The sequence below is a fragment of the Eulemur rufifrons genome, chromosome 19 (assembly GCF_041146395.1).
Source record: "Eulemur rufifrons isolate Redbay chromosome 19, OSU_ERuf_1, whole genome shotgun sequence".
NCBI lineage: Eukaryota > Metazoa > Chordata > Mammalia > Primates > Lemuridae > Eulemur > Eulemur rufifrons.
This window is the reverse complement of record NC_091001.1, coordinates 86,688,811-86,714,170: the sequence shown is the minus strand read 5'-3', so window position 1 is coordinate 86,714,170 and position 25,360 is coordinate 86,688,811. Positions and strand designations below refer to the sequence as shown.

At 39.0% G+C, this 25,360-nt stretch overlaps 1 protein-coding gene and 2 pseudogenes across 4 annotated transcripts in view; 2 read left to right on the top strand and 1 right to left on the bottom strand.

Annotated features, from left to right (window-relative positions):
* ATL2 (atlastin GTPase 2) overlaps positions 1 to 24,158 on the bottom strand; it is a 57,237-nt gene extending 33,079 nt beyond the window's left edge. For 3 of the 4 annotated variants that reach the window (XM_069494094.1, XM_069494096.1, XM_069494095.1), the window contains exon 1: positions 24,023 to 24,158. In XM_069494094.1, the coding sequence (XP_069350195.1) occupies positions 24,023 to 24,128 (106 nt within the window). In that variant the 5' untranslated portion in view covers positions 24,129 to 24,158. Of the gene's footprint in view, positions 1 to 23,493; positions 23,710 to 24,022 lie in introns of those variants that run through there. The other variant, XM_069494098.1, reaches the window with a different exon arrangement.
* Positions 539 to 1,056, top strand: LOC138399936 (ubiquitin-ribosomal protein eS31 fusion protein-like; annotated as a pseudogene).
* LOC138400072 (proteasome subunit beta type-6 pseudogene) lies at positions 15,800 to 16,555 on the top strand (annotated as a pseudogene).
* Positions 24,159 to 25,360: the final 1,202 nt, after the last annotated feature.

The following is a 25,360-nucleotide window of genomic DNA, read 5'->3' as shown; positions in this document are numbered from 1 at the left end:
AGGCTGTCCTTGATACATCTCTCCTTTTCCTTATTCCTAAATCTAATCAATAACCACATCCTTAAATTTGTCTTCATTTCAAAATCTCTACTGATAACATCCCTGCACCCATCACCATCATCTTAGGTATCTGTGGTACCTAACTGATCCCTTCATCAATTTTCTTGCCCTCCTCCACTCTAATCCAATCCAATCTCCACACAGTAGCAACCAAGTAACAAAGTTAAACATAAATTTGATCAAGTTCCTCTCCTTCTTAAAATCATTGTTATGGAGGACTTATGACTAAAATCCTACACATGTCTTGTGAGGTCCTGTACTCACTGCCAACTTGCCTCATTTGGTGCTACTCTCCCCCCCTCTTTGAACTACAGATAGCCAACTAGCCATTCTTCAGATCCTTATGCTATTAAGCTCTTTCTAGGCTCAGACTTCACTTAATGATATCCCTCTGCCTGGAATATTCTTTCCCATGTTGTTCCCCTAATCAAGTCATACCTATTCCTTAAGTCTCAGCTTAAATGTCATTTCCCAGGAACAAGAATCTTGAGGCTCCCTTTCTGATCTGCCATGTGCAGTGGAACCACCACCAAGATGCAGATTTTCATAAAAACCCTTACAGGGAAGACCACCATTCTCAAGGTTGAACCCTCAGATACAATAGAAAATGTAAAGGTCAAGATCCAGGATGAGCAAAAAATTCCTCCTGTTCAGCAAAGATTGATTTTTGCTGGCAAGCAACTGGAATATGGAAGTACTTTGTCTGACTAGAACATTCAAAAGGAGTCCACTCTTCACCTTGTGTTGAGACTTCGTGGTGGTGCTAAGAAAAGGAAGAAGTCTCACACCACTCCCAAGAAGAATAAGCATAAGAGAAAGGGTCAGCTGGCTGCCCTGAAATACTATAAGGTGGATGAGAATGGCAAAATTAGTTGCCATCATTTGGAGCGTCCTTCAGATGAATGTGCTGGAGTTTTTATGGCCAGCCACTTTGATAGACATTATTGTGGAAAACGTTGTCTAACTTACTGCTTCAATAAACCAGAAGACAAGTAATTGTACATGAGTTAATAAAAGACATGAACTAAAAGAAAAATCTTGAGGCGCTAACCAAGTTTAGTCCTCCCATATGTCCCTAATTTTAATCTATCATTTGAATATTTATATAAGTACTTATTAATGTCTCCCCTTCTGGGTTGCCAATCCCCTGCTTAAAAACCTCAATTACCTTCTTGTCATAAACAGAAAATAAAGAGAAACAAAAAAAAAAAAAAACCTCTTAAATTGTTTACCATGACCTCCACAGTGCAATGTGGTCTGGTCCCAGCCTCCCCTGTAGTTTCATCTTATAATGAACATTCCTGTTCATTCCCAAAGCTCTAGCTCATACAGCCTTCTTGCTGTTCCTTGAATAGGCTAAACCTTTTTCCCACCCTAGAATCTTTGTCCTGGGTTGTCCCCTAAATCTACCTGGCTTATATCCCCATCATCCAGATCTCAGCTCAACTATTATTTTCTCAGTATGACCTTTCCTGACCACTATCTTTTTAACAAGACAGGCTTTTTCACAATTCTTTTCAATATCTAAACCTTTTTCCATATATTTATATGTGCTTCTTCTATCTCCCCAACCACAAAATGTGTGTGCCACTAAAGTTAGGATCCCAACCACCCTGTTGACCATTCTATCTCCCAACACCTAGAACAGTGCTTGACACCTAGCCTAGCAGGTGCTTAATATAATAAATATTTCTTGAATGAATGAAATTTAAACATTTTACTCAGGAGTCTCATACTTGCCCTTATCTATTTTATGAGCAAATTTGGTGATCAATTAGTTTGGGGAAATACCTCTGGCAACTCAAGAATAGCAAGTATATTTAACACAAAAGTACAACAAAAATTAGGAAGTTCTACCAAGTAAAACACTTTAATGAAAAAAGAACTCAAAATTAACAAGTGCTAAAACATCACAATGACCAACTTTGCAGACTGGTAATTTTGTTAAAACCAACAAATAGTTTTGCTCTTATTGAAAAGAAAGCATTAGTTGGTTTAAAAAAATAAAACACTTAGCAGGAAACTTTTGTTACCTTGAAATTTCACCTAGATTAATTAGTTGGCTATAGTTACCATGTGGCCAGGTTTCTTTATTGGCAAGGATAAAGATAGGCACTTCAGAATATTTGTCATCATTTCATTAAAGGGAAGGGTGGCAAATATGTTTCAAACGTATAATGGAGCACAATGACGTGCGTGATTCAAGTATGTTTACTTCCCATGATCATCGCTCTATCAAATATGGACTAAATACTGATAAAGTACTTCATCAAACACTGATACAGACAATAAAAAAGAACTGTATGTAAATTTCATCAGCATACCTGTAAATACTGTATTAGCATTTAGTGATCACCTACAATTGGAAATCTTTTTAAATTCAGCTTTACCCTAAGATTTTAAATGGAAACTTTTTGCTTTTATTGTGATCTCAAAATGAAAAGTAGGCCGGGCGCGGTGGCTCACGCCTGTAATCCTAGCACTCTGGGAGGCCGAGGCGGGTGGATTGCTCAAGGTCAGGAGTTCGAGACCAGCCTGAGCGAGACCCCGTCTCTACTAAAAAAATAGAAAGACATTATATGGACACCTAAAAATCTATATAGAAAAAATTAGCCGGGCATAGTGGCGCATGCCTGTAGTCCCAGCTACTCGGGAGGCTGAGGCAGTAGGATCACTTAAGCCCAGGAGTTTGAGGTTGCTGTGAGCTAAGCTGACGCCACGGCACTCACTCTAGCCTGGGCAACAAAGTGAGACTCTGTCTCAACAAAAAAAAAAAAAAAAAAAAAAAAAAAAAAAAAATGAAAAGTAAAAAAGTTATCACTCTAGAACTAAGGAATGGCATTTTAAATCTATAGAAGTAAGGAATAAAAGAGTATGAGTTATCTTCCAGGTTCAAATTATCATATTCAACAAAGCACAGTTGCAAAAAACAAGGCAACATAACTTTAGGAAGCACAGATCTCTGGGTAAGTGCAATTACCAGCAATCTTTGTTAAATGTGACAGGTTGACTAATGATGTGGAGAAACTTGATAGAATGGATGTATCAGCAAATCCAGAAAATCCACAAAACTGAACCAAAGTGACAATTTTCTTAGATGCACTATGTATAGTCTACAAAATGCTTAAAAACTGGATAGGAAAGCTACCAAAGAAACAAGTTTTTAGCTCAAAAGATGGTGTGAGGGGTTTAGGAAGAAAACTGGCACTGAAATTCAGTGGGAAGTATTAAGTGCCATTAAGAGATGTACTGAAGAATTTTCCAGTAATGTTACTTGGAAGTTAAGAAGGAATTACTATTTGAGGTCACCAACAACAAAACAATTTTTCAGAAAGTGAATGCATTAGTTTAGCTACAATGCCAAGAAGGGAAAAGCAATATAAGATTTCAAAGCAAACTTAACTGAATTGTTCGAATCTCACTCAAAGCTTAGTAATAAAGCACTTTCAAAGTGGAAAAGCAAGGAAGCACTTAAAAATGCTTCTCTTGGCCAGGCGCAGTGGCTCACGCCTGTAATCCTAGCACTCTGGGAGGCCGAGGCGGGAGGATGGCTCAAGGTTAGGAGTTCGAGAAGAGCCTGAGCATGAGCAAGACCCCGTTTCTACTAAAAAATAGACAGAAATTAACCGGACAACTAAAAATATATATAGAAAAAATTAGCCAGGCATGGTGGCACATGCCTGTAGTCCCAGCTACTTGGGAGGCTGAGGCAGTAGGATTGCTTGAGCCCAAGAGTTTGAGGTTGCTGTGAGCTAAGCTGACGCCACGGCACTCTAGCCTGGGCAACAGAGTGAGACTCTGTCTCAAAAAAAAAAAAAAAAAAAAAAAAAGAGCTTCTCTTAACATTTACCATTCAAAGTTTCACAGCATCGGCCGGGTGTGGTAGCTCACGCCTGTAATCCTAGCACTCTGGTAGGCCGAGGCGGGTGGATAATTTGAGCTCAGGAGTTCGAGACCAGCCTGAGCAAGAGCGAGACCCCGTCTCTACTAAAAAAGTAAAAAGAAATTATATGGACAACTAAAAATATATTAAAATTAAAAAAAAAAGTTTCACAGCATCAACAAGGAAAAGTAATAACCAGATGAAAACAACTTTGGAAATATAACGATAATTGTAAGATCTTTGGAATAATGGTTGCTAAAGCAAAGTCTACCGGGGAAAAGTAGTATCCTCATCACCAAGCTTTATTTTGCTCTTAGAAGAGCTTTAGAAGAGGCCTTTAGAAGTCTCAATCAATTAATTCAGCCAATCTAGTTAGAAGAGAAAAAATTCCTTAAAAAGTTGCAGTAGGCCGGGCGCGGTGGCTCACGCCTGTAATCCTAGCACTCTGGGAGGCCGAGGTGGGCGGATCCTTTGAGCTCAGGAGTTCGAGACCAGCCTGAGCAAGAGCGAGACCCCATCTCTACTAAAAATAGAAAGAAATTATATGGACAGCTAAAAATATATATAGAAAAAATTAGCCAGGCATGGTGGTGCATGCCTGTAGTCCCAGCTACTCGGGAGGCTGAGACAGGAGGATCGCTTGAGCTCAGGAGTTTGAGGTTGCTGTGAGCTAGGCTGACGCCACGGCACTCACTCTAGCCTGGGCAACAGAGTGAGACTCTGTCTCAAAAAAAAAAAAAAAAGTTGCAGTAAACACAGTCATTATTAAGTAGCAATACATAATAAATATCTGATATTTGTTAATAAATGTCTAAAATACATTTCCAATTTTCTTTTCATTTCTAGATCAAATATGACATGAAATAAAAATTAATTTCCTAAAAGAATCCCAGCTAGAAACTATGCATTTATAGTAACTAATAATCTGATTTAAGACTGCTACCCTGGAACCAATCAAGCAGTAAAGTCTAAGGTCTTCCATAAATAGAACCCAGGTAATCTTCATTCCCTAGAAGTGGGACTTCATAAAAGCAGCAAGTCACAGTGACTAACTAAGACTACAAGGTGAAACAATGATGGGGTAGATTATAATGGATAGATCAACTCCTAACTCCCCTGAGGCACTGACAGAGATCAGGCATTGTGTGGATCCTGATGTGATGCCTCAGGAAGCATAGGACACCACCTATGACATACTGGTGGGGAAAAAAATGTGTGAACTCTAAATCTGATCAAGCCTCTAGATCTAACAACAGGGAAGAAAATACAGGAGGCAGAGAAACATCACCACAGAGATGGAGTCAAAAATCCAGAATACAGGAAATTCCACTGGACAAAAAAACCTGGACAAATAAATTGCAAAAGCAGAGGGGGAAAAGGGAGAACCTATAGAAAAGAGACTTAAAAGACCTATCAACAGGCTGGGTGTGGTGGCTCACGCCTATAATCCTAGTACTCTGGGAGCCCGAGGCAGGAGGAATGCTTGACCAGCCTGAGCAAGAGCGACACCATCTCTGCTAGTAGAAAAACATCCTGGCGTGGTGGAGTGTGCCTGTAGTCTCAGCTACTCAGAAGCTGAGGCAGGAGGATCACTTGAGCCCAGGTTGCTGAGAGCTAGATGGACGCCATTCTAGCTCAGGCAACAGAGAGAGACTCTGTATCAAAAAAAAAAAAAAAGACAGACAACGACCTATCAACAAAATGCAGTGTTTGGGCCTTGTTCAAGCAAATCAACTATTAAAAAATGTAAAATAATTAGGAAAATTTGAACTCTGGATACTTTTATATTATTTTTCTAGTGTGATAATTAATGGTACCGTGGCTATGTTTTTTAAAGTCTTTTAATCTTTCAAAGACACAAGTAAAACATTCATACAATCTGCTATTTGCTTCAAAATAATCTGGTGGGGAAGATGATTATGGGGGAACAGATAAAACAAAGTGACTATTATGTTGGTATTTGTTTTAAAAAGTGGTTGATGAGGCCTGGCGTGGTGGCTCAGGCCAGTAATCCCAGCACTTCAGGATGCTGAGGCAGTAGGATTGCTTGAGGGTGGGAGTACAAAACCAGCCTGGGCAACAGAGTGAGATCCCATCTCTCCAAAAAAGAAAAATGAGCCCATGCGATGGTGTGCACCTGTAGTCCCAGCTACTCAGGAGGCTGAGGGGGGAGGATTGCTTGGGCCTAGGAGTTTGAGGTTACAGAGCGAGACCCTGTTTCTTTAAAAATTAAATAAATAAAAGTAGTTGATGCAAATTAAGAGTTTATTAGGAAATTAAGCACATCTAAACACAAAAGACAGAGGTACAGGCCAGTGCTATCAGAAGTAAGAGGTCTCTCAAATATTCTAGAACTCTGCTTCTCAACCTTTTTCTACTTCCATGCATTTTAATGATTAGGAAGGACAGGAGGATGCTGTCGAGCATCAAAAATGTTTTCAAAATGTATAAGGCCAGGTGATTCTATTATAAATATAAATTTATATAAATTCTGTGTCTACCCCACAATTCCCATTAACCTAATCCCCAGAAATACAGTTTAAACACACACCAATTATTGCCTCTTAAAATGTGGAAGAACCCTACCCTAAGAAACTCACTATCAGTTGACTAAAAGAAGATACTCAATTCTTTCACAGGGAAATCTAAAAAGAATCAACTTTAAAATCAAATCCATTAAACACCCTAAATAAAAAAAAGAAAGAAAAGAAACCCTCTAGGTCCAGATGGCTTCACGGATGAATTCTACCAACATTTAAGGAAGAAATGATACCAATTCTACACAGACTCTTCCAGAAAAAAAGAGAAAGGAACAGTCTCAATTCATTTTATGAAGTCAGAATAATTACTGATAACCAAAACCAGACAAAGCCATTGCAAGGAAACAAAACTACAGGCCAACATCCCTCATAAACAGACTTCAAAATCCTTAAATCAAAATCTAGTATTCAGAATATAATGAACCCTTACAACTATGTAAGAATTATTCCACTTTTAAATGGGCAACAGATTTAACAGACAATTCAAAGACAACATATGAATGGTAAATAAGCACAAGAAAAGATTCTCAGCACAAGTAGATGTTAGGGAAATATAAATTAACCACAGTGAGATACCACTCCACGCAGCAGAATAACTAAAACTTACAACAAAAGAGTTGATGGGGAGTAACTGGCCCTCAGATATATTGCTGGTGAGAGTGTTAAAATGTCACACAGCCCCTTCAAAAAACTTTTTGGCAGTATCAACATACACTTACCAAACAACCAGTAATCATACTCCTAGGTACTAAAAAGAGAAATTACAACAGATGACAACAAAGACTTGACCACAAATGTTCATAACAGCTTTATTCACAATAGCCAAAAACTGGAAACCACTCACTCAAATGTCCATTTACTAAAAAATGAACAAATTGTTTTAAATCCATACAATTGACTACTATACAGCAATGAAAAGAAATGAATTACTGATAATGTATAACACAGGTAAATCTAACATTTACTATGCTAAGTGAAAAAAGCAACACACAAAATTGTACTGTATGATTCCATTTACATGAAATTCTAGAAAAAGCAAAACTACAGTGACAGAAAGCACATCGGTCGTTGCCAGGAGCTGAGGGTAAAGAAAGAGAATTGACCACCAAGGGAACTTTTTGGGGTAACAAAAATGTTGTATATCATGATTATGGTGGTGGTCAGATACTATACATTTGTCAAAACTCATTAAACTGTATTCCAAAAATCAGCAAATTTTATGTAAATTATCTCAACATGGCAGATTTTTAAAAATCAGATTCAGCCTATTCCCCTTAACATTTTCATTTACTAAATGAATGAAGCATTAAAACCAATCTATTAATCATTTTCTAGAACAAAAATATTTTAATTAGTATTGTCTCCTTCAAGGATAATTGCCCATGAAGGTTATACGAATATGATGAAAAATTGAGCTACCCACCAATTCTGACATCGCTCAAATTCAATTTAAAATATTTTCTCATAACCTGCATATTAGGGTCTTCAGCATAATTTTGAGTATCTCCAATGATGACAACTTAACTCCTTCCTTTGTGGATCAATGTACCTGATCAAGCCAAGATATTCTGGTTAACAAATACAAAGTTATTATGAAGTTACTAATACTTATTTTCTTAAAGAACTCTAGAGATGATTTTTATATTGGGGAGGAAAGGCATTTTCTAAGTCCTACAAGTGTTTTAAGCATCAATAGAATAGGCATAGACTCCCTAGAATACATACATGTCAAAACACATGAGGCCATTCAAATTCTAGTAAATATACTTAAAAATTCGCCTCAATACTTAAAATGAAACCTAATATATAACTCATAGGAGCTTTATATAATAGACTGTGTAGCCCAATTATACCACTATTTGGGGGGAAAAACAGGGCCAGGTCTTCTTATTTAGTGAATTTCTTCTACAGCAGTGCTCCTCAAGCTTAACATGAATACAAATCACCTGAAGATCCTGTTAAAATGCATATTCTGATCCGGTAAATCTGGGGTGGAGCTTGAAACTGCACCTCTACCTCCAAGATGCCAGGGACAAAGGGAACGAGGGTCACAATATTTCACAGATGTTTGGAATATAAATGTCATTCACTTAATTTTATTTCATGTAGTTTCTAATGATGTTAAAGCAAAGTTTACAAGGCAAGAAAAGTTTTCAAGCTCAACTTTAATGCTACATTCCTCCTGGGAGACTTCTAATCCTGCACAAGTAACCACTCCAGCCTAGCTACTGAGGATTCTATATAAAGTTCAAAAAAGTCAAGGTCCATAAAACAATCCCTTTTTAATACTTTTTTAAAGTGTTAAAAAAAATAGATGGAGAAATGTTTTAAAATGTTAACAGGATATACAGCTAGGGCTGAAAACTATTCTGAAGGAAAGCTGCAGCTATCAGCCAAACAGATACTATTATATAAGATTTTAACATATATATAATTTGCTTCTATAAAATAACGTTATTAAGTATTAAGAATTTATAAAATTAAGTTTCTCTCATACAAAATTGGAACTACAATGCAAATTGCAAAAATAAAATCTTTAAAGACTCCAGAAAAGGACCTATTAACAATATCAGTTATCTAATACTTTCCCCCATTAGCCCTACCCCTCTGACCAACAAAAGACCATCCTAAAACATTCAGGCTGTAAAAAACTCCTTAAAGAGTATATAATGTAGTTCATCTCCATCCTTCATTACTATCAAATCAGGAGACAAAGAATTGTTTTTCCTATAAGATTCACATATTATTTTCCACTTCAAATCTACCCTGTTTCCATAGTAACTAGCACTGATGTCACAGAATTTTCGCTGTTCCCACTTAGAGAACAGAGGCATAAAAATGATTTTACACATTTAAATAAATGAAGCAAATATAAATTATAACTCAAAGTATTTTCCCCAAAGTTTGTTATCAAATATTAACCAGTCCTTAAAGCATATACTTGAATATAAGTATACTTTAAGGAAAAAAAAACTGAAGTTAATTTAAAATTGATATTTTAATTGAGGTTGCATTTTATGAAGTGAACTTTGTTAGCTAGTTAAGAGATGCTAGAATAAATGATGGCTCAGGAGACCTTAAGCAACAAGAGAGAAACTCAGAAACATTCTGTTTAGGTTCTGCAAATCCCCACACTAAGGTTCTTCTCCATTTTTTTTAAAGGAAGTCTACAGAAAATCTCACCTCAAGACATAAAAAGGGTCTTGCATCTGCTCTTAGGTACTTCTTTGAGGGTTTGTGAAGGGGGAATATACTTTTGTTCTATGGTCCAGATTTTTTAAGAATGAGAATACACAATACTAAAACTTTTTTAGATTAATATTCTTAAGTAAGCTGCTTATATCCTAGAGGAATTCCTGCACATATATACAAGAAGAGAGGGACATAGTCCCTTGTTTATTGAAGTATTGATTGTAACTGTAAAACAATAAATTTGAGGACAACTTAAATTCCCATGGATAAATAACACACCAGACAAGTCAGAGAACTAAAATTAATGAATAAGATCTAAATATTTATACATGGATAAGTCTCAAAACCAACATGGAATGGAAAACTAAAACAAAACACAAAACAATACAGTTAGAGCCACTTACTAATATGCGTAAGCAGCAAGATACTATTTTGTGAAATACATGTTATAAAACTATTAAAAAATAAGGAAACATATACACCACTTTCAGTACAGGTATGTATCTATGGAGGAAGAGGAGAAAAGGAAAGTATTAGGAGAACTGTTCAACTCTATAGTAACATTTTATTTCTCTTTTAAAAAGGATTCAAAACCAATATGGCAAATATTATGTACTAAAATCAGTGCAATAGGTACCTGGGGATCTAGTATATCTTTGTCTGTCACTTTTGTAAGTTTGAAATACATTACAATTGTTTTTAATGAAACGTTTTGAGTTACCTCAGAATTACTTCCACAGGGAAGAGAACTTATATTTATTGAATGACTCAATAAAGTGATCCTCTCAACAATTCTGTGACTTATTATAGTTACTATCCCCATTTGAGAGAGAGGAAATGTGAACATTCAAAGAAGTTTTAAAAAAATTCAAGATTCGGCCGGGCGCGGTGGCTCACGCCTGTAATCCTAGCACTCTGGGAGGCCGAGGCGGGTGGATAGCTCGAGGTCAGGAGTTCAAGACCAGCCTGAGCAAGAGCGAGACCCCGTCTCTACTAAAAAAAATAGAAAGAAATTATATGGACAGCTAAAAATATATATGCAGAAAAAATTAGCCGGGCATGGTGACGCATGCCTGTAGTCCCAGCTACTCGGGAGGCTGAGGCAGTAGGATCGCTTGAGCCCAGGAGTTTGAGGTTGCTGTGAGCTAGGCTGATGCCACGGCACTCACTCTAGCCAGGGCAACAAAGCGACACTCTGTCTCAAAAAAAAAAAAAAAAAAAAAAAATTCAAGATTCTACAGCTAAAACGTACTGCCTGCATCAAGATTTCTATCTTTATATTAAACTCATCCTGTTTCCACTATACTAAACTGCCTTTCAACATTACCGGATAATTCTTAAAGAGATCAATCATTGCTTCCCGGTGATATAGCCATAGAAGGTAAGGAGACTCAATCAGTCCACAGTTTTGAATGATGCTTATCATTTAAAATAAATTCCCTAGTCTTTCTCCACTCATGGAGACTGACCTGCTCCTGAAGGGACATTCTCTTTTCTTATAAGCCTTTATAAGGCGACAATGTACTACATTCCCATTTCCAAAAGTATTTTTGGTACAGCGACTCCAAGGTTTTGTAACACAGGGATCAGGAATCCATCAAAACCAAAGGAAGTTTCCTTGATTCAGGCAAATAGTTTAATCATTCCCTTTTTGGCCCCCAAATTAACTTTTATCATTTAAAATAAATCCCTAGTCTTTCTCCACTCATGGAGATCGACCCGTTCCTCTCTGGAACATTTTTTAAAAATAAAATAAAGTAAAATAGATCCCTAACATTAGCTCATCTATTCTTATAAGTAAAAAATGACAAGTACAGAACATGGGTAGGTTTAAACGGTTTTTGTTTGTGAGAAATGGATTGACTAACATCTGGTATTTGAGATTTCTAGATGCCTAAAGTTCCAGATTAAACTGGATCTTTGGACAAAAACTAGAGTAAACAAAATAATCACAACTACAGATACATACAACCCTTCCTTAACAGATCAGGAAAAAGAAACAGTGCTTGCTACAAAACAGTCAGCCCATCTATAATTTAATTATAATGGGTCTACAACTGAGTTACACTGTCAATATTTAATTAGCCATAGCCACACCATAAAACAGTGAGTCCTATGCACACTAAAGCTTAAGAACCATTTAGGTGGTTTGCTCAGAATACAGATTTCTTGGATCCCACGTCCGGAGTTTGATTCAGCTGATCAGGCATGGAGCACAGGAATCTACATTTTTAACAAGCAGGCCACTAACCACCACTATGGTAATTCTGATGCAGGGAGTGAAAGGTCTAGAATTGGAGGTGCATAAATCTTTATTTCTTCAATAATCAGTCACAGAATACATACAACAAGGTTCTAGGAACTGCAGATTCAGTAGTGAACAAAATAAACCAAAAAACAAAACAAAACCCTGTTCTTAGGAGCCTTATATCCCAAAGGTGTAAAAACACATACATGATGTCAGCTAGTGTTAAGTGCTACAGAGAAAAAGTAAGCAGGTTAAGGGAAATGGAAGCAGAAATTGCCATTTTATAAAAGAATAGTCAGGGACGGCTTCTTCAATAAGGAGACATTTGAGCAAAGAACTCAAACTTGAGACATTTGAAAAAGAAGTGGACATGTGGGAGAAGAGGGGAAAACATTATTAGTAACTTTCTCATCCCTGAAAATAATTTACCATAGGAAATAATTTTAGGTGTTGTAGCTTTTACTACGGAAGAGGGAAAACACTTTATTTAGAGTGCCTATTATGTGCTAATGCTACATATTACCTCTTTAAACCTCAAAATCATTTTGTGAGGTAGCTATAAATTTCTTTGTTTTCAAAAAGGAGGACGCAGATTAAGGAGGCTCAGATTAAGCAACCTGCAAGGACACACATTTTGTAAGTAATCAAGTCAGGATGCACAGCCATGTCTTTGTGATCCTTCATGTTCCAACTATGCCAAACAGCATCTTTATTATCAAATGAGCATATTTGTTGAATAAACTCAGATCTGAATTCTTTTATGGTCATGATTTCTAGAAATCTGAAACAAGTTACTAAAAATATTTATTTTCAAAAGGGAGAAGATTATTTCACCTTGATAACAAAGCTTGGCATACAGCCATTTTTCTAAGAATTTCCTTGCCAAAATTTATTTACAGTCCCCCAATATTTAAAGAACACTTTTTTCTTCATAAGCTTTCTAGAACGGCAAGTTTTAAATTGCAGACCTTAAAAATGTAAGACCCAATGAAAGTATATTTGCCCATCTTCAGAAAGATACGCATTTACATTTCTATATAAATGTGCAGCACGTTGTTTCATACTCATTGACTCCAAGTGCTCAGTACACCTGTCCAATGTGTCGTGAATAACCGAGGAAGGCCACCTGCCCTACCTACTTCAAGCTAATAATTACAGAGCAAGGCACCATGCTAGATGGAGAAGCACAATTCGATAATAACAGTCCTTACTCTTAAGGTTCTAACATAAACAAGTATAAAAGGATACTGTAATATAAAGGAAATGCTATTTGAGTAAAATAAAAGAAGTGCTACACTGGATTATTTTAGCTAGGTTATCAATGAAGACATCCTGGAGATGGCTACATCTCTCTGGGCCCTGAAGGTCAGATTAAGGCTAACCTTAACAGTGCAGGCTGGGCATGCTGGGCATTACCGCTGAGGAGAGCCACTGAAATTCTGGAGCAGAGGAGTGACAGGATGAAAGCTGTGTTACAGAGACAAACTGAAAGTGATGAGTGCGTAAGAAGTATAATGAGAGTCTAAAAACAGAGAAATCAGATATAAGGTCATTGCAAGAGCCTGGATGTTAAGTGAGAAGCCCAAAGTCAAGAGGTGACAGTAAAAATGGAAAGAGATACATGCAAGAGCTAATTTCTTAAATATCCTTCTTCGGCCTGGTCAACAGATAACACTAAATTATTCCATATTTTTTACAAGGGACATTCTCTTTTCTTATAAGGCAACAATGTACTACATTCCCATTTCCAAAAGTATTTTTGGTACAATGACTCCAAGGTTTTGTAACACAGGGATCAGGAATCCATCAAAACCAGAGGAGGTTTCCTTGACTCAGGCAAACAGTTTAATCATTCCCTTTTTGGCCCCCAAATTAACTTTGTTGAAGTTTTAATATATCAAACCTATAAAAGACCTATGAAATTTGGGATAACCAGTTAGCAAGGGAGTCGTACACACATACACACATACCCTCAACCTTAAAAATTTAGAATAGGGTTATCTTGACAAATCTCAAAAAGTTATGTGCCGAGACTCTGGTAATTAGACGCTAAGTTCCATTTTGCCATATCTCTCTACGTCAGATGACAGTTACAGCAGCAGTTTAAAAAAATAAAGAGAAGTATTCCCTCAAATTCCAGATTTGGCTCAATACAAGCAAAATTCCCACTATGGAAAGCAGCTGCGAAAAGGGATTAGTGCCAAAAACAGACAAATAAACAACCTTTCAACTAGATAAAATGTGACTAATTTGAAAAAAAAAAAAAACAAAGGGATAAGAATGTCTGAGCTTCTTACTATAGTCTCCTTTTATCTCTTCTCTAGTTTGGCAATTTTGGAGTACATGTCAGGATTCCTTGTGGTAAATAAATACATATGCTCAAAAACAGGGGACAGGGAGAATACATCTCCAGTTTTCAAGTTGCATTTTGGGCTACTCAGTTTTTACAGAAATTATTTAGTAATTTAAATCAATTCTTTACTCTATTTGGCTATGGGAAAACAGCCCATATTCCTTTTTTTTTTTAAATTAAACATACTCCAACACCATTTGATCTTTTAATTGCCTCTAATTGTATTTAAATACTTTTTAAGTACCTCTTTTAGATGGAAAATTCTTAGAAATCAGGGACAAGTGCTTATTTTGTAAAATCGTTACCAAAATTAGTCTTTTTTTTTTTTTTTGAGAGAGAGAGAGAGTCTCCCTCCATCTCCCTGGGTAGAGTGCAGTGGCATTATCATAGCTCACTGCAACCTCAAACTCCTGGGCTCAAGCAATCCTCCTGTCTCAGTTCCCCAAGTAGCTGGGACTACAGGTACGTGAGCATGGCTAATTTTTCCTATTTTTGGTACAGATGGGGGTCTCGCTTTTGCTCAGGCTGGTCTTGAACTCCTGACCTAAAGCAATCCTCCCACCTACTGTCTATCTTTTTATCTTCAAACAGGGGGTATATTGTACAGTTTGCTTTCTAAGACCCATCCATTCTTCAAAGCCTAAGAAAGCCCATCATCCTCCATGAAGTTTTCTTCAACAATAGCACGTAGTAATTCTTATTTCTGAACTTATAAGCTTAATGATAAACTTAATTCACAAATATGCATAAGGTCTCTCTTATCTACCATCTACATGAAAGCTTAGAACAGGGATCTCTCTGCACAATTCTACATGGGTATTCACTATAAGCAACTGAAAAGCCCTTTTATAAGGTAGGTACACAGTACGTCAACTAATAATATCAAGGGGGAAAAGCCTGTTCTTTGTCTAAGTATAGTCCTCTATTTGCCTGCTCTACTAGCCCTCTTTACTCCCAAAAGAAAACTAATCTTGGCCCCTTCATGTTCTCCCTTACCCTCAAGAGAATGGGTAACTTTTTTGTACATTCGGTACATGCCAAATGTTTTAAAGACATTATCTTTTAATCTTAAACTACTAAGGCAGATTTTTTCAGTTAAGGAAACTGAAGCCTGGTAGTTATAGAGATCTGAACCCAACTCCCAAGCTTGCTTTTTCTTCTTCCACACTACTAGGCACTGAAGCAGATGCTCACATTTCTGGCAATAAAAAGAAACAGGAATAAACAATCGATACACTGTGATGAATTTAAAACAAAAGAAAAAAAGTACTTCAATAGCACACCTAAAGACTAAGAAGAGACTGGCACTAAGTTACTAAGTTCAAAAGTTGCCAATTTATTTAAGGAAAACACTCATATGATAGAAACCACTCTTAAATATTTAAAAAACACATAATTCTCACCCCCCAAAAAGTTAAAAAGCAAATATGAAATATAACTTCTTGCATGCAAAAAGGCTTTTACAGGAAGATGGCAGCCACCTTGGTAGCTGCTTGGGGAGCGGGGCTGGCACCAGGCCGGAGGCCATCACTCCAGACTGGGAAAACCGTTAAGTCTCCACAGGGACCACTATCATGGCCTTCCAATTTGACGGGGGCGTGGTATTGGGGGCAGACTCCAGAACAACCACTGGGTCTTACATCACCAATCGAGTGACTGACAAGCTGACTCCTATTCATGATCGAATTTTCTGCTGCCACTCAGGCTCAGCAGCTGATACCCAAACAGTAGCTGACACAGTAACTTACAAGTTTGGTTTCCACAGCACTGAACTGAATGAGCCTCCACTGGTGCACACTGCAGCCAGCCTCTTCAAAGAGATGTGTTACCCATACCGGGAAGACCTGATGGCAGGAATTATTGTTGCTGGCTGGGACAGGCAAGAAGGAGGGCAGGTGTATTGAGTGGCCATGGCGGGTATGATGGTAAGGCAGTCCTTTGCCATTGGAGGCCCCAGCAGCTCCTATATCTATGGCTATGTCGATGCTACCTACCGGGAAGGCATGACCAAGGAAGAGTGTCTGCAATTCACTGTCAATGCTCTCGCTTTGGCCATAGAGCAGGATGGCTCCAATGGAGGGCTGATCCGCCTGGCAGCCATTGAAGAGTCAGAGGTAGAGTGGCAGGTACTTTTGGGAGACCAGATATTCAAATTCACCATTGCCACTATACCACCCCCCTTGAATCCTGGGATTGCAGAATGCAGTAAGAGATACCCCATACCAACACAAGATTTAATAGTTTGTCAAAAAGAAAACAAAAGGGGGGGTGGCTTTTAAAATACAATAAGAGAAACACTAAGAGATGGTCAAAGAATGCAAAAAGGCAATAAAAAGAATTCACATTTCTCAATTACATATTAACATTTCAACATCAACTATAATCAAAGAAATGCAAATTAAGAAAGTACAATGCTCATTTTTACGTATGTGTTGGCATTTATCCTTAATTAACACACACTGTCAAGAAAGGTATTTGTAAACAAGCACAAACCTAAATCTAACAAAGAGAAAATAAATGGGTACAACCTCTGTGAATGGATCTGGTCAAGTGTGGCTTCAAACTTTAAATGTACATGCCATTTGACCCAGTAAGCTACTTTTAAGAACATATCATAAAGATTTATCTACGAAGATGTTTAGCCAACATTATTTATGGAAATAACCCCATATCCAAAGGGGGATTAGTTAAGTACTACACCATTTAAAAAATCATATTGTAGAGATTAATCACATGGGAAAATACAATATGAGATGAAAATGCAGATTACAAAAATTACAAGATCCCAATTTAGGAAAAATTAAATTTTGCATTTAAAAAAGGATATAGACTAAAAGATATACACTAAAATGTTAGCAGTGGTTACCACTAGTTGGTATTTTTATTTTCTTTTTTATTTGTATTTTCCAAAGTATCTACCAAGATTTATAGCTTTTGAACTAAAGATAATTAAACACTTTTAAAACAAAGTATTAACTACCATAGTATACATATTAGCTTTAGAGCTGTGATCAATAACCCTGTTCGATAAAAAGTTTAGCTGTAATTTAAAGACAGCAAATTTCTATCTTAACATCCAGTTGTAACAAGACATTTGACATCAGCTACATCACTCAACCTTTCCAAGAACTATGCTACATCAGAACTTAGTTATTGTAACATCCGAGTGCACTGCCATTTTCCTGCAATAAAAAATCTCTAAACAAAAACTCCACACAGCCAGTTCATATTATCATATTTATTTAAAAACTGAACTGCTGATGAAAACAGCAATTTCAGAAGATTTAATCAACAACTGTCTTCAAAAAAAAAAATCTAAGAAGGGTGATTTTCCTGTCAAAACTCCTCTTGGATTTGTCATTCAAAAGTCAACCTCCCCACCCCAATTCTGATAAAAGTGAATCCAACTTTTGACATCCCATAAATTCATTCATTCAAACAAACAAATAGCAGCTCATTTAGTGTGCCAATTCTCCCTTTTAAAGAGTTCTTTTATAGAAGGCTTTAGAGTTTCTAAAGTGCCTCCTTAGATATTATCTCTTTAATAGTATTTTTTTTAAAGACCTGTAAGTTTGCTAGGGTAGATATTAACCAACAAGAAGGAAAAAACTGTTACAGATAAACATTGCAGACCTAGTACTAAAATCCAAGTCCCCATTTAAATCTATTCCTAAGGTCTGAAGGAAGTTTACAGAACTCAATAGTCTTTAGTTCCAGCCTGAGCAAGAGTGAGACCCCATGACTACAAAAAATAGAAAAATTAGCCAGGTGTGTGGCATGCACCGGTAGTCCCAGCTACTCCGGAGGCTGAGGCAGGAGGATTGCTTGAACCCAGGAGTGTGAGGTTGCAGTGAGCTATCTTGATATCACTGCACATTCTATCCCAGGAAACACAGCAAGACCCTGTCTCAAAAAAAAAGTCTTTAGTTAAAATTTTAAGGATATAGTTCTAATCACTATTCATGACTCTACTAAAAAGGATTAAATGAAGGGGGAAAAAACTTTTTTATAGGATTTACTATTAGTGTGATTTCAGTCAATCATTTTAGGCATTCCTATGCATAACACGCCCAAGTTAGATTTTGCAGATTTACTGTTTGAAAAGCCAATGCGGTCAGTCCTCCCTACCTATGGGTTCCGCACCCACGGATTCAATCAACCTAGGACACAAAATATTCAGAGAAGAAAACTGCATCTGTACTGAACATGTACAGACTTTTTTCTTGTCATTATTCCCTAAACAATACAGTATAACAACTACTTACATAACATTTACATTGTGTTAGGTATTATAAGTAATCTAGAAATGATTTAAAGTATACAGAAGGTTGTATGTATGCAAATACTACAACACTTTATATCAGGGACTTGAGCATTCTCAGATTTTGGTGTCCGAGGGAGGTCCTAAAACCAATCTCCCATTGAAGCTGATGGACAACTGTACTTGGAAATTGCCATAACCTTAAACTAAGAAATTAATTCATACTGAATCCTGTAATTGAAATAATTCCAGAAAACTACTTCACCACATGATTCTCTAAAATGCACATTTATTGAAATGAAGCTCAGAAGAATATTTATTTATATGTTATTTTAAAAACTGAACAAAGGCCTTTCAAGTCATCTGCTTTAAAAATTAATTTTTAGGCCAGGCGCGGTGGCTCACGCCTGTAATCCTAGCACTCTGGGAGGCCGAGGTGGGCGGATCCTTTGAGCTCAGGAGTTCGAGACCAGCCTGAGCAAGAGCGAGACCCCATCTCTACTAAAAATAGAAAGAAATTATATGGACAGCTAAAAATATATAGAGAAAAAATTAGCCGGGCATGGTGGTGCATGCCTGTAGTCCCAGCTACTCGGGAGGCTGACAGGAGGATCGCTCGAGCTCAGGAGTTTGAGGTTGCTGTGAGCTAGGCTGACGCCACAGCACTCACTCTAGCCTGGGCAACAGAGTGAGACTCTGTCTCAAAAAAAAAAAAAAAAATTAATTTTTAGTTCAAAGTCTCATCTTAAATAACCATGCATTATAGTAATAACTACCTCCAATAGAACATTTGGCACTGAGTAAAGCACATTTTATACTCACAATAATCCTATCATGAACATATTATCAGCATTTTAAAGATAAAGTTCAAAATTTGCTCACCATCCTTGCCCAAACTAAATCTCTGTCCATACATAATGTAGGAAAAAAATCATAACTTTTGATCGCAAATAAACACACTATATATAATAGCATAAGTAATCAAATTGGCACATTCTTACCTATTTGTTACTGTCTTACACACAGCTTTACAAACTCTAAAATGTTACATAACACTTGTACCCTATCACCCATTTGTTGTCCCACAACAGACTTGTTCTAGGATTATAATCACTACTGTATATAAGAGCTCAAGGCTCAGAGAGCTTAAAGTGAAGTCACTCAACTTTTGATTTCTCCTTTTTCCACTACACTGCCTTGCTTCTCTATGATTCAAGAAATATTGCCGACATAAACAGAGAACTTTGCAACAAAAGATGAAATGTACTAAAGATCCTAGTTAAGCATCTTTCATCAGTTACATATTTCTCCAACAAGTTATTAGAGCTACTGGCTAGCAGGATAACCAGCTAGCCACTAACTGGTTATTTTGGTGCCAATCATAGAAATACAAGCTGTATTATTAATAACAATTTTTATTAAACTGGTAAGTTAGCAAGGGACTCCCCTAGATTCTGCTTGTACTGGACCAGAAGACCAAATCCAAAGTCAGTCAAAAGTGCAAATTATCTTCTTGGGAAAATAAAGGATGTTAAATTTGTCTTTCATGACCTTAAAAGTTGTTTCTAGCAGCTATCATCTAACCACAAAACCAACAGTCATTTGTCCCAGAGTAGGTAATGAAGGTGGCTACTTAAATAGACACAATTATTCAAGTTTAACAATATGTACAGATACCCAAGCACATAGAGATATGTTTACCAAAAACCTGAAAAATCATTTGTAAAATAGTTATTTTGGTTTGCCACTTCTAAACACTTCATGCTTCTCAATGTCCAAAACAAACAGAATTGTTTTACTTCCTTCACTAACTGTTCCTATTCTTTCTATAATAGCTACCTATTCCTTTCCTACTTGAAAATTTCCCACTCCATTTAGTGACCTGCCTTATCTTTACAACTGCCCCATCTTCTCCTTCCCTCATCAATATGATTTCAAACTTCATTTAGTCAACAAAGTTTCACCCATTCATCTCTAATAATGTGATAATTTCCAATGAAGACAGGCCCCTACCCTCCTCCAAGTCTGGTGAGAAACAGTAAAAATGCCTCAGAAGTTGCTGTGACTGTGGACAGAAGACACTCCCTCCAGCGGGAATAACTTAATTCCCTCACAGGAAGGTTTTAGGAAATAAAATCAAAACAAGATGTTTAAAGTTCTTTATTGAGTACCAAATATTATCTTATTGTCATCATATTTTCAGGTTGGTGTTTTCTTCCGGCAATCCTTTTTTAAAGCTATAGAGAAAACCCTCAGTTGTTCTTCCGTACCATGGATGGTGAAGAAGAGTAAAGCATAGGAAGAAACTAACATGAGTAATGAATTCATAGTGGGATCAAATTCAGTTATTCTATGTTCACATCTATCATCCTTAAGGTAAATTATGCCCAATTTTCTGGAAAGTAAATAATACACCTGGACTTTGAAAACTCAAAATGGTTACAACATAAGAACACCATTACACTTTTTTAAAAAGAAAGAAAAGAAAAAGAAGAAAGCCGTTTCCCTGAATCCACCCTGGAGAAAACCCTTGTGCTATAAAGCTGTAAACCACCATTACCAAAGAAAACTTTTTTTTTTTGAGACAGAGTCTCACTTTGTTGCCCAGGCTAGAGTGAGTGCCGTGGCATCAGCTCACAGCAACCTCAAACTCCTGAGCTCAAGGGATCCTCCTGTCTCAGCCTCCCGAGTAGTTGGGACTACAGGCATGCACCACCATGCCCGGCTAATTTTTTCTATATATATTTTTAGCTGTCCATATAATTTCTTTCTATTTTTAGTAGAGATGGGGTCTCGCTCTTGCTCAGGCTGGTCTCGAACTCCTGAGCTCAAAGGATCCGCCCACCTCGGCCTCCCAGAGTGCTAGGATTACAGGCGTGAGCCACCGCGCCCGGCCCAAAGAAAACTTTTAACTTCCACTCCTATCCCTTACATTTCTGGCTCATAACTTTAAGACCCTGCCAAACAGCTTTGCTTACAATTGTATATGTCAAACAGGTCTTCTACTTGAGATAAACAATTTTTTAAAATGCATCTTGCTACTAAGTCCCACAATTTTAAAAATAAATCTTGAACTCCAGCATCATTAAACTAGTTGACAATCAGCCTTCCAGGTACTCTTAGCAGCTGCCTAATATCTGTGGGAAAACCACAATTTTGGAAAAGGTCTAACAACTTCAAGAAAGTTAACTTATGAATACTCTAAAACTTTACCCTAAAGTTACAATGCAGTCGCAAAAAAAAGAATCCCAAAATACACCTATGTGCATGAGACTTAAGTCCAGAATCTAATTTTCACTCACGGTTTATTTTCCCTATAATATCTCTTTACTGTAAGGCAGCTCCTTCTCCCTAAACAAAGAATTTCAAAACACTTTACTGAATAGATTTAATCACATCTACAGAAGCCTATCAACCTACAAAGTTAATGAGTGCTTATCTATTTTATAAAGATCCTACATTTTTAAAAAGAATACATATTTCTCCTAAAAGAAACACAAAGAATCTTCCTCAAACTAAACTAGTAGAGTGACACCTGACTCACCCTAACTCAGCTTTACTAGTTTACTTCTCCAGAAAGCAGAGGGAGACAAAGAGTTTCTACACAGTCAAAAATAGATGAGTCCCTATTCATTCACAGCCTGTTTGTTCTTACTTTAAACACAAATCCTACCAAGTTTATTTGGTTTTTAATACAGTATTAGGTGACTCAGAGCAAATTAGCACGTATAGGGCCTGTTTTAAGCAGCCATTTGCTAGGATTGGATATCAAGTGAAGGTCTTCTCCCCCCACCCCCCAAAAGAGGACAAAAACCTATGAGTAGCAGACAAGAGCATTTAACTAATGGTGGGCTCTATTTATCAACAGTCTCAAGAGCCTCATCTCTTCTCAATGTTCCACAGCATAAAAACTATCTTCATAACCATGAATGACTTCCAAATTTATGCTTCTCCTAATAAGGCAAGTACATAAAACACCTTGAAACTACATCTTAAACGTTGACTTAGAAAAAGCACACACCTCCTCCCCTAGGGTCCAAAAGAGCTAAATTCCATCCGCATTCCAAAACAACCAATTACTGAGAAATCCAACCAACAGAGACCTAAGGCAAAGCGTCTCTTCTCTGGTAGTATTTCATTTTATAGGTGCTACCACTGCAAACAGTTCTGTCAATTGCTTTGATTGGCAGACAATAAAGTAAGCTTTATTTCCTTTCCTTTCTCCCTTAGCAAAACTCTAGTTTGTCATCACCTCTGACATATGCCAAGGACTACCATAATTGATGAAGTAGATTTCAAATAAACTTCTCTATTAAAAGTGAGTCCTTGTGGTTAATATTTTATCATATGTTTAAAATTTCATCCAGCAAAACTCTTATCAGATTGTGAAAAGAGAAATCTGAAAACACAAGCTCATATTTAATGTACTTAATAAACACTTATCTTGGCTGTACTTACCTAACCGTAGGCTTTTACTATTTATAAGCCTTTGAAAAAACTTTATGCCTTTTTAAGTATCATCAAAATTCTCAATCAGGATTTCATGTGTTCAATTCGCACCACGGTGAAAGATCAAATGCTAAACTCCTATAAATAGGGGTGTTATGAGTGAGAGAGATACACAACACTGTGCTGCCAACACAACTGTGTCTTCGAGGGGGCAGGGGCGCTCCTTGTACACGTACAGTAGGAGCTCACATTCAGCAAAACCGAGGAGCGAAGGATCAGGTGACTTCACGGACACTTTCAGTCTGATCGGGCCTTACTACCGTCCGAGTGACTAGTAAGCGACACATAATCCCAGTTTGACACCTAAATCTGGGGACTTGCAACCCTGGCCACGCGCAACCTTCGCGAATCGGGGGCCGAGGAGCCCCGGAACACGAGCCCCGGAGCCCCGCGCTGGCCTGCCGACTGCGGTTCCCTCCAGCAAGGGTGTCTGAAGAGCTTTCCAACCTGGCAGCGAGGTGTCCGCTCCCTCCGCGTCCTCCTCCTTCGCGAGGCCCATCACGCCCCTGCCGCCCCTTCCTCCCTGACCGCGCAAGTGACAGAGCGCAGCTAGTGCCCGCCAGAAGAAGGGTCGCCCAGCCGCGTCAGGAGCTCGCGGAGCCCCAGCTGCGCCTTCGCCGACCTCCCCGCGCCCCCGGCCTGCGGCCCCGGCTCAAGGCTGCCCCCTCAGGTCGGGGCGGACACCGCGGCAGCCACGCGGCGGGCAAGCGAGCAGGGGGCCGGGCAGGGCGCAGACGCACGCGCCGCCCGTTCACCCAACAGCTGCAGCCCGCGGGCCGCCCTTTCAGGCCGCCGGCGGCGGCGCGAGCACGGGGCGCGGCTGAGGCTAGGCCCGGCGGGCAGACGCGGCGGCGGGAGGAGACCTGAGCCAGCCGAGGACTCCGACCCTGCAGCCTGCGGCCAGTGCCCGCGAGCCCGAGCAGCCAGCGCCCTCTCGCCACCAGAACCCTGCGGCCTCTGCCCCGCCGGCCAGTACCTAGGGAAGTCGTGGACGAGACGTGGTTAACCCCGACGCTTGGGTCGCTGGTCCGCCGCCGGCGCCGCAGCCGCTGCCTTCGCGCTGCCTCGTCCCCCTCCGCCATCTTGTACCGATTTAAAATTAACTCCCCACTGACGTCAAACGCCGCCGCCGCTTTATCAACCTCCCGGGAGCCGGCGGGGCGGCCGGCGGGTCCTAGCGCCGCCCTTAAGCTGCACCTCCGTGCCCGGCCCCGCCCATCGGCTCCCTCGCCCCGCCTCCGCCCTGCCTGCCGGCGCTCGGTGTCCCCGGCCCTACACTTCTGGGAGGAGCTGGGGGAGAGGGGGACGCCCTCGCCGCTGCCGTCTCACACCCCCACCTCTCAGCTCTCACTACCACACCCCCTTAGCGCGGGGCTGGACTGTGTAAACGCAGAAGGGATCTCCAGAGGACTAAGTCCCTCCTTCCCAATTCAGCTACCCAGTTCTCTTTACATCTCTGATTGTTGATTCGTGCGCCCTGCACGTGAGGTTGCTTTCGCACCCCTTCCCCTCCCTCCTTTTTATCCCCACCGCCTCCTGCACAGCTATTCCCCGCCTCTCTCCCAACCCACCCTCTAAGCTGTTGCGTGTGCCCTGCTTTTCCTCTTGATCTTTTCTTCCCTCGCTCAAGTCCCTACTGTTGCTTTCCCAGCCACCGTGTGTTTGCATCAGCTCCCCACCTACTTACGAGACCCTCCCCCTATGTTCTTAACGGTGCTTGCCCTTGTCCTCCTGCTCCTAGCAGCTTGCAGGAGCAAGCCAAAAAGCAGTCTAATCAGAAAATGACTTCGGTCCTTTCCTAACCGTGATGGACCTTCTTGTGGGTATCCAGTGACATCCTATAGGAAAGTTCAGATCACTTTTTAACATGTCAGGCTGTGAAGGCGTCTGTGAAACATGGTCTCTATTCTCTTGGATTTTCATCACGTCATCCGCTGCATTAGAAATTCCTTTTCCCCAGTAAAGACGGATATCCAGGTGTCCAGATGGCTGTTTTGTCCAGGTCTTCTTACAAGTCTAAAATTCACAGCCTTTCATCCTGCATGATCTCTACAAAAAGCACTGGTGTCATTGAAGCTCACTGAGTATCATTTTAGAGGGGGTTTTGTTGGGCTATTTGGGGGTTGCTTACTCACCTGTTTTCTGTCTTTGGAGCTCCTTCTGGTCTTTCTAACTCCCTGAATCTTGGTTCAGTGTCCCTGGGGCAGTCTAACAAACTACTTGCTTGATAATGGATTTCCTTTCATATCTCCCTATGTGACATCTATTTAATACTGTCCACAGTCTGCTTTATGCAAAGTATCATCTTGGGCAT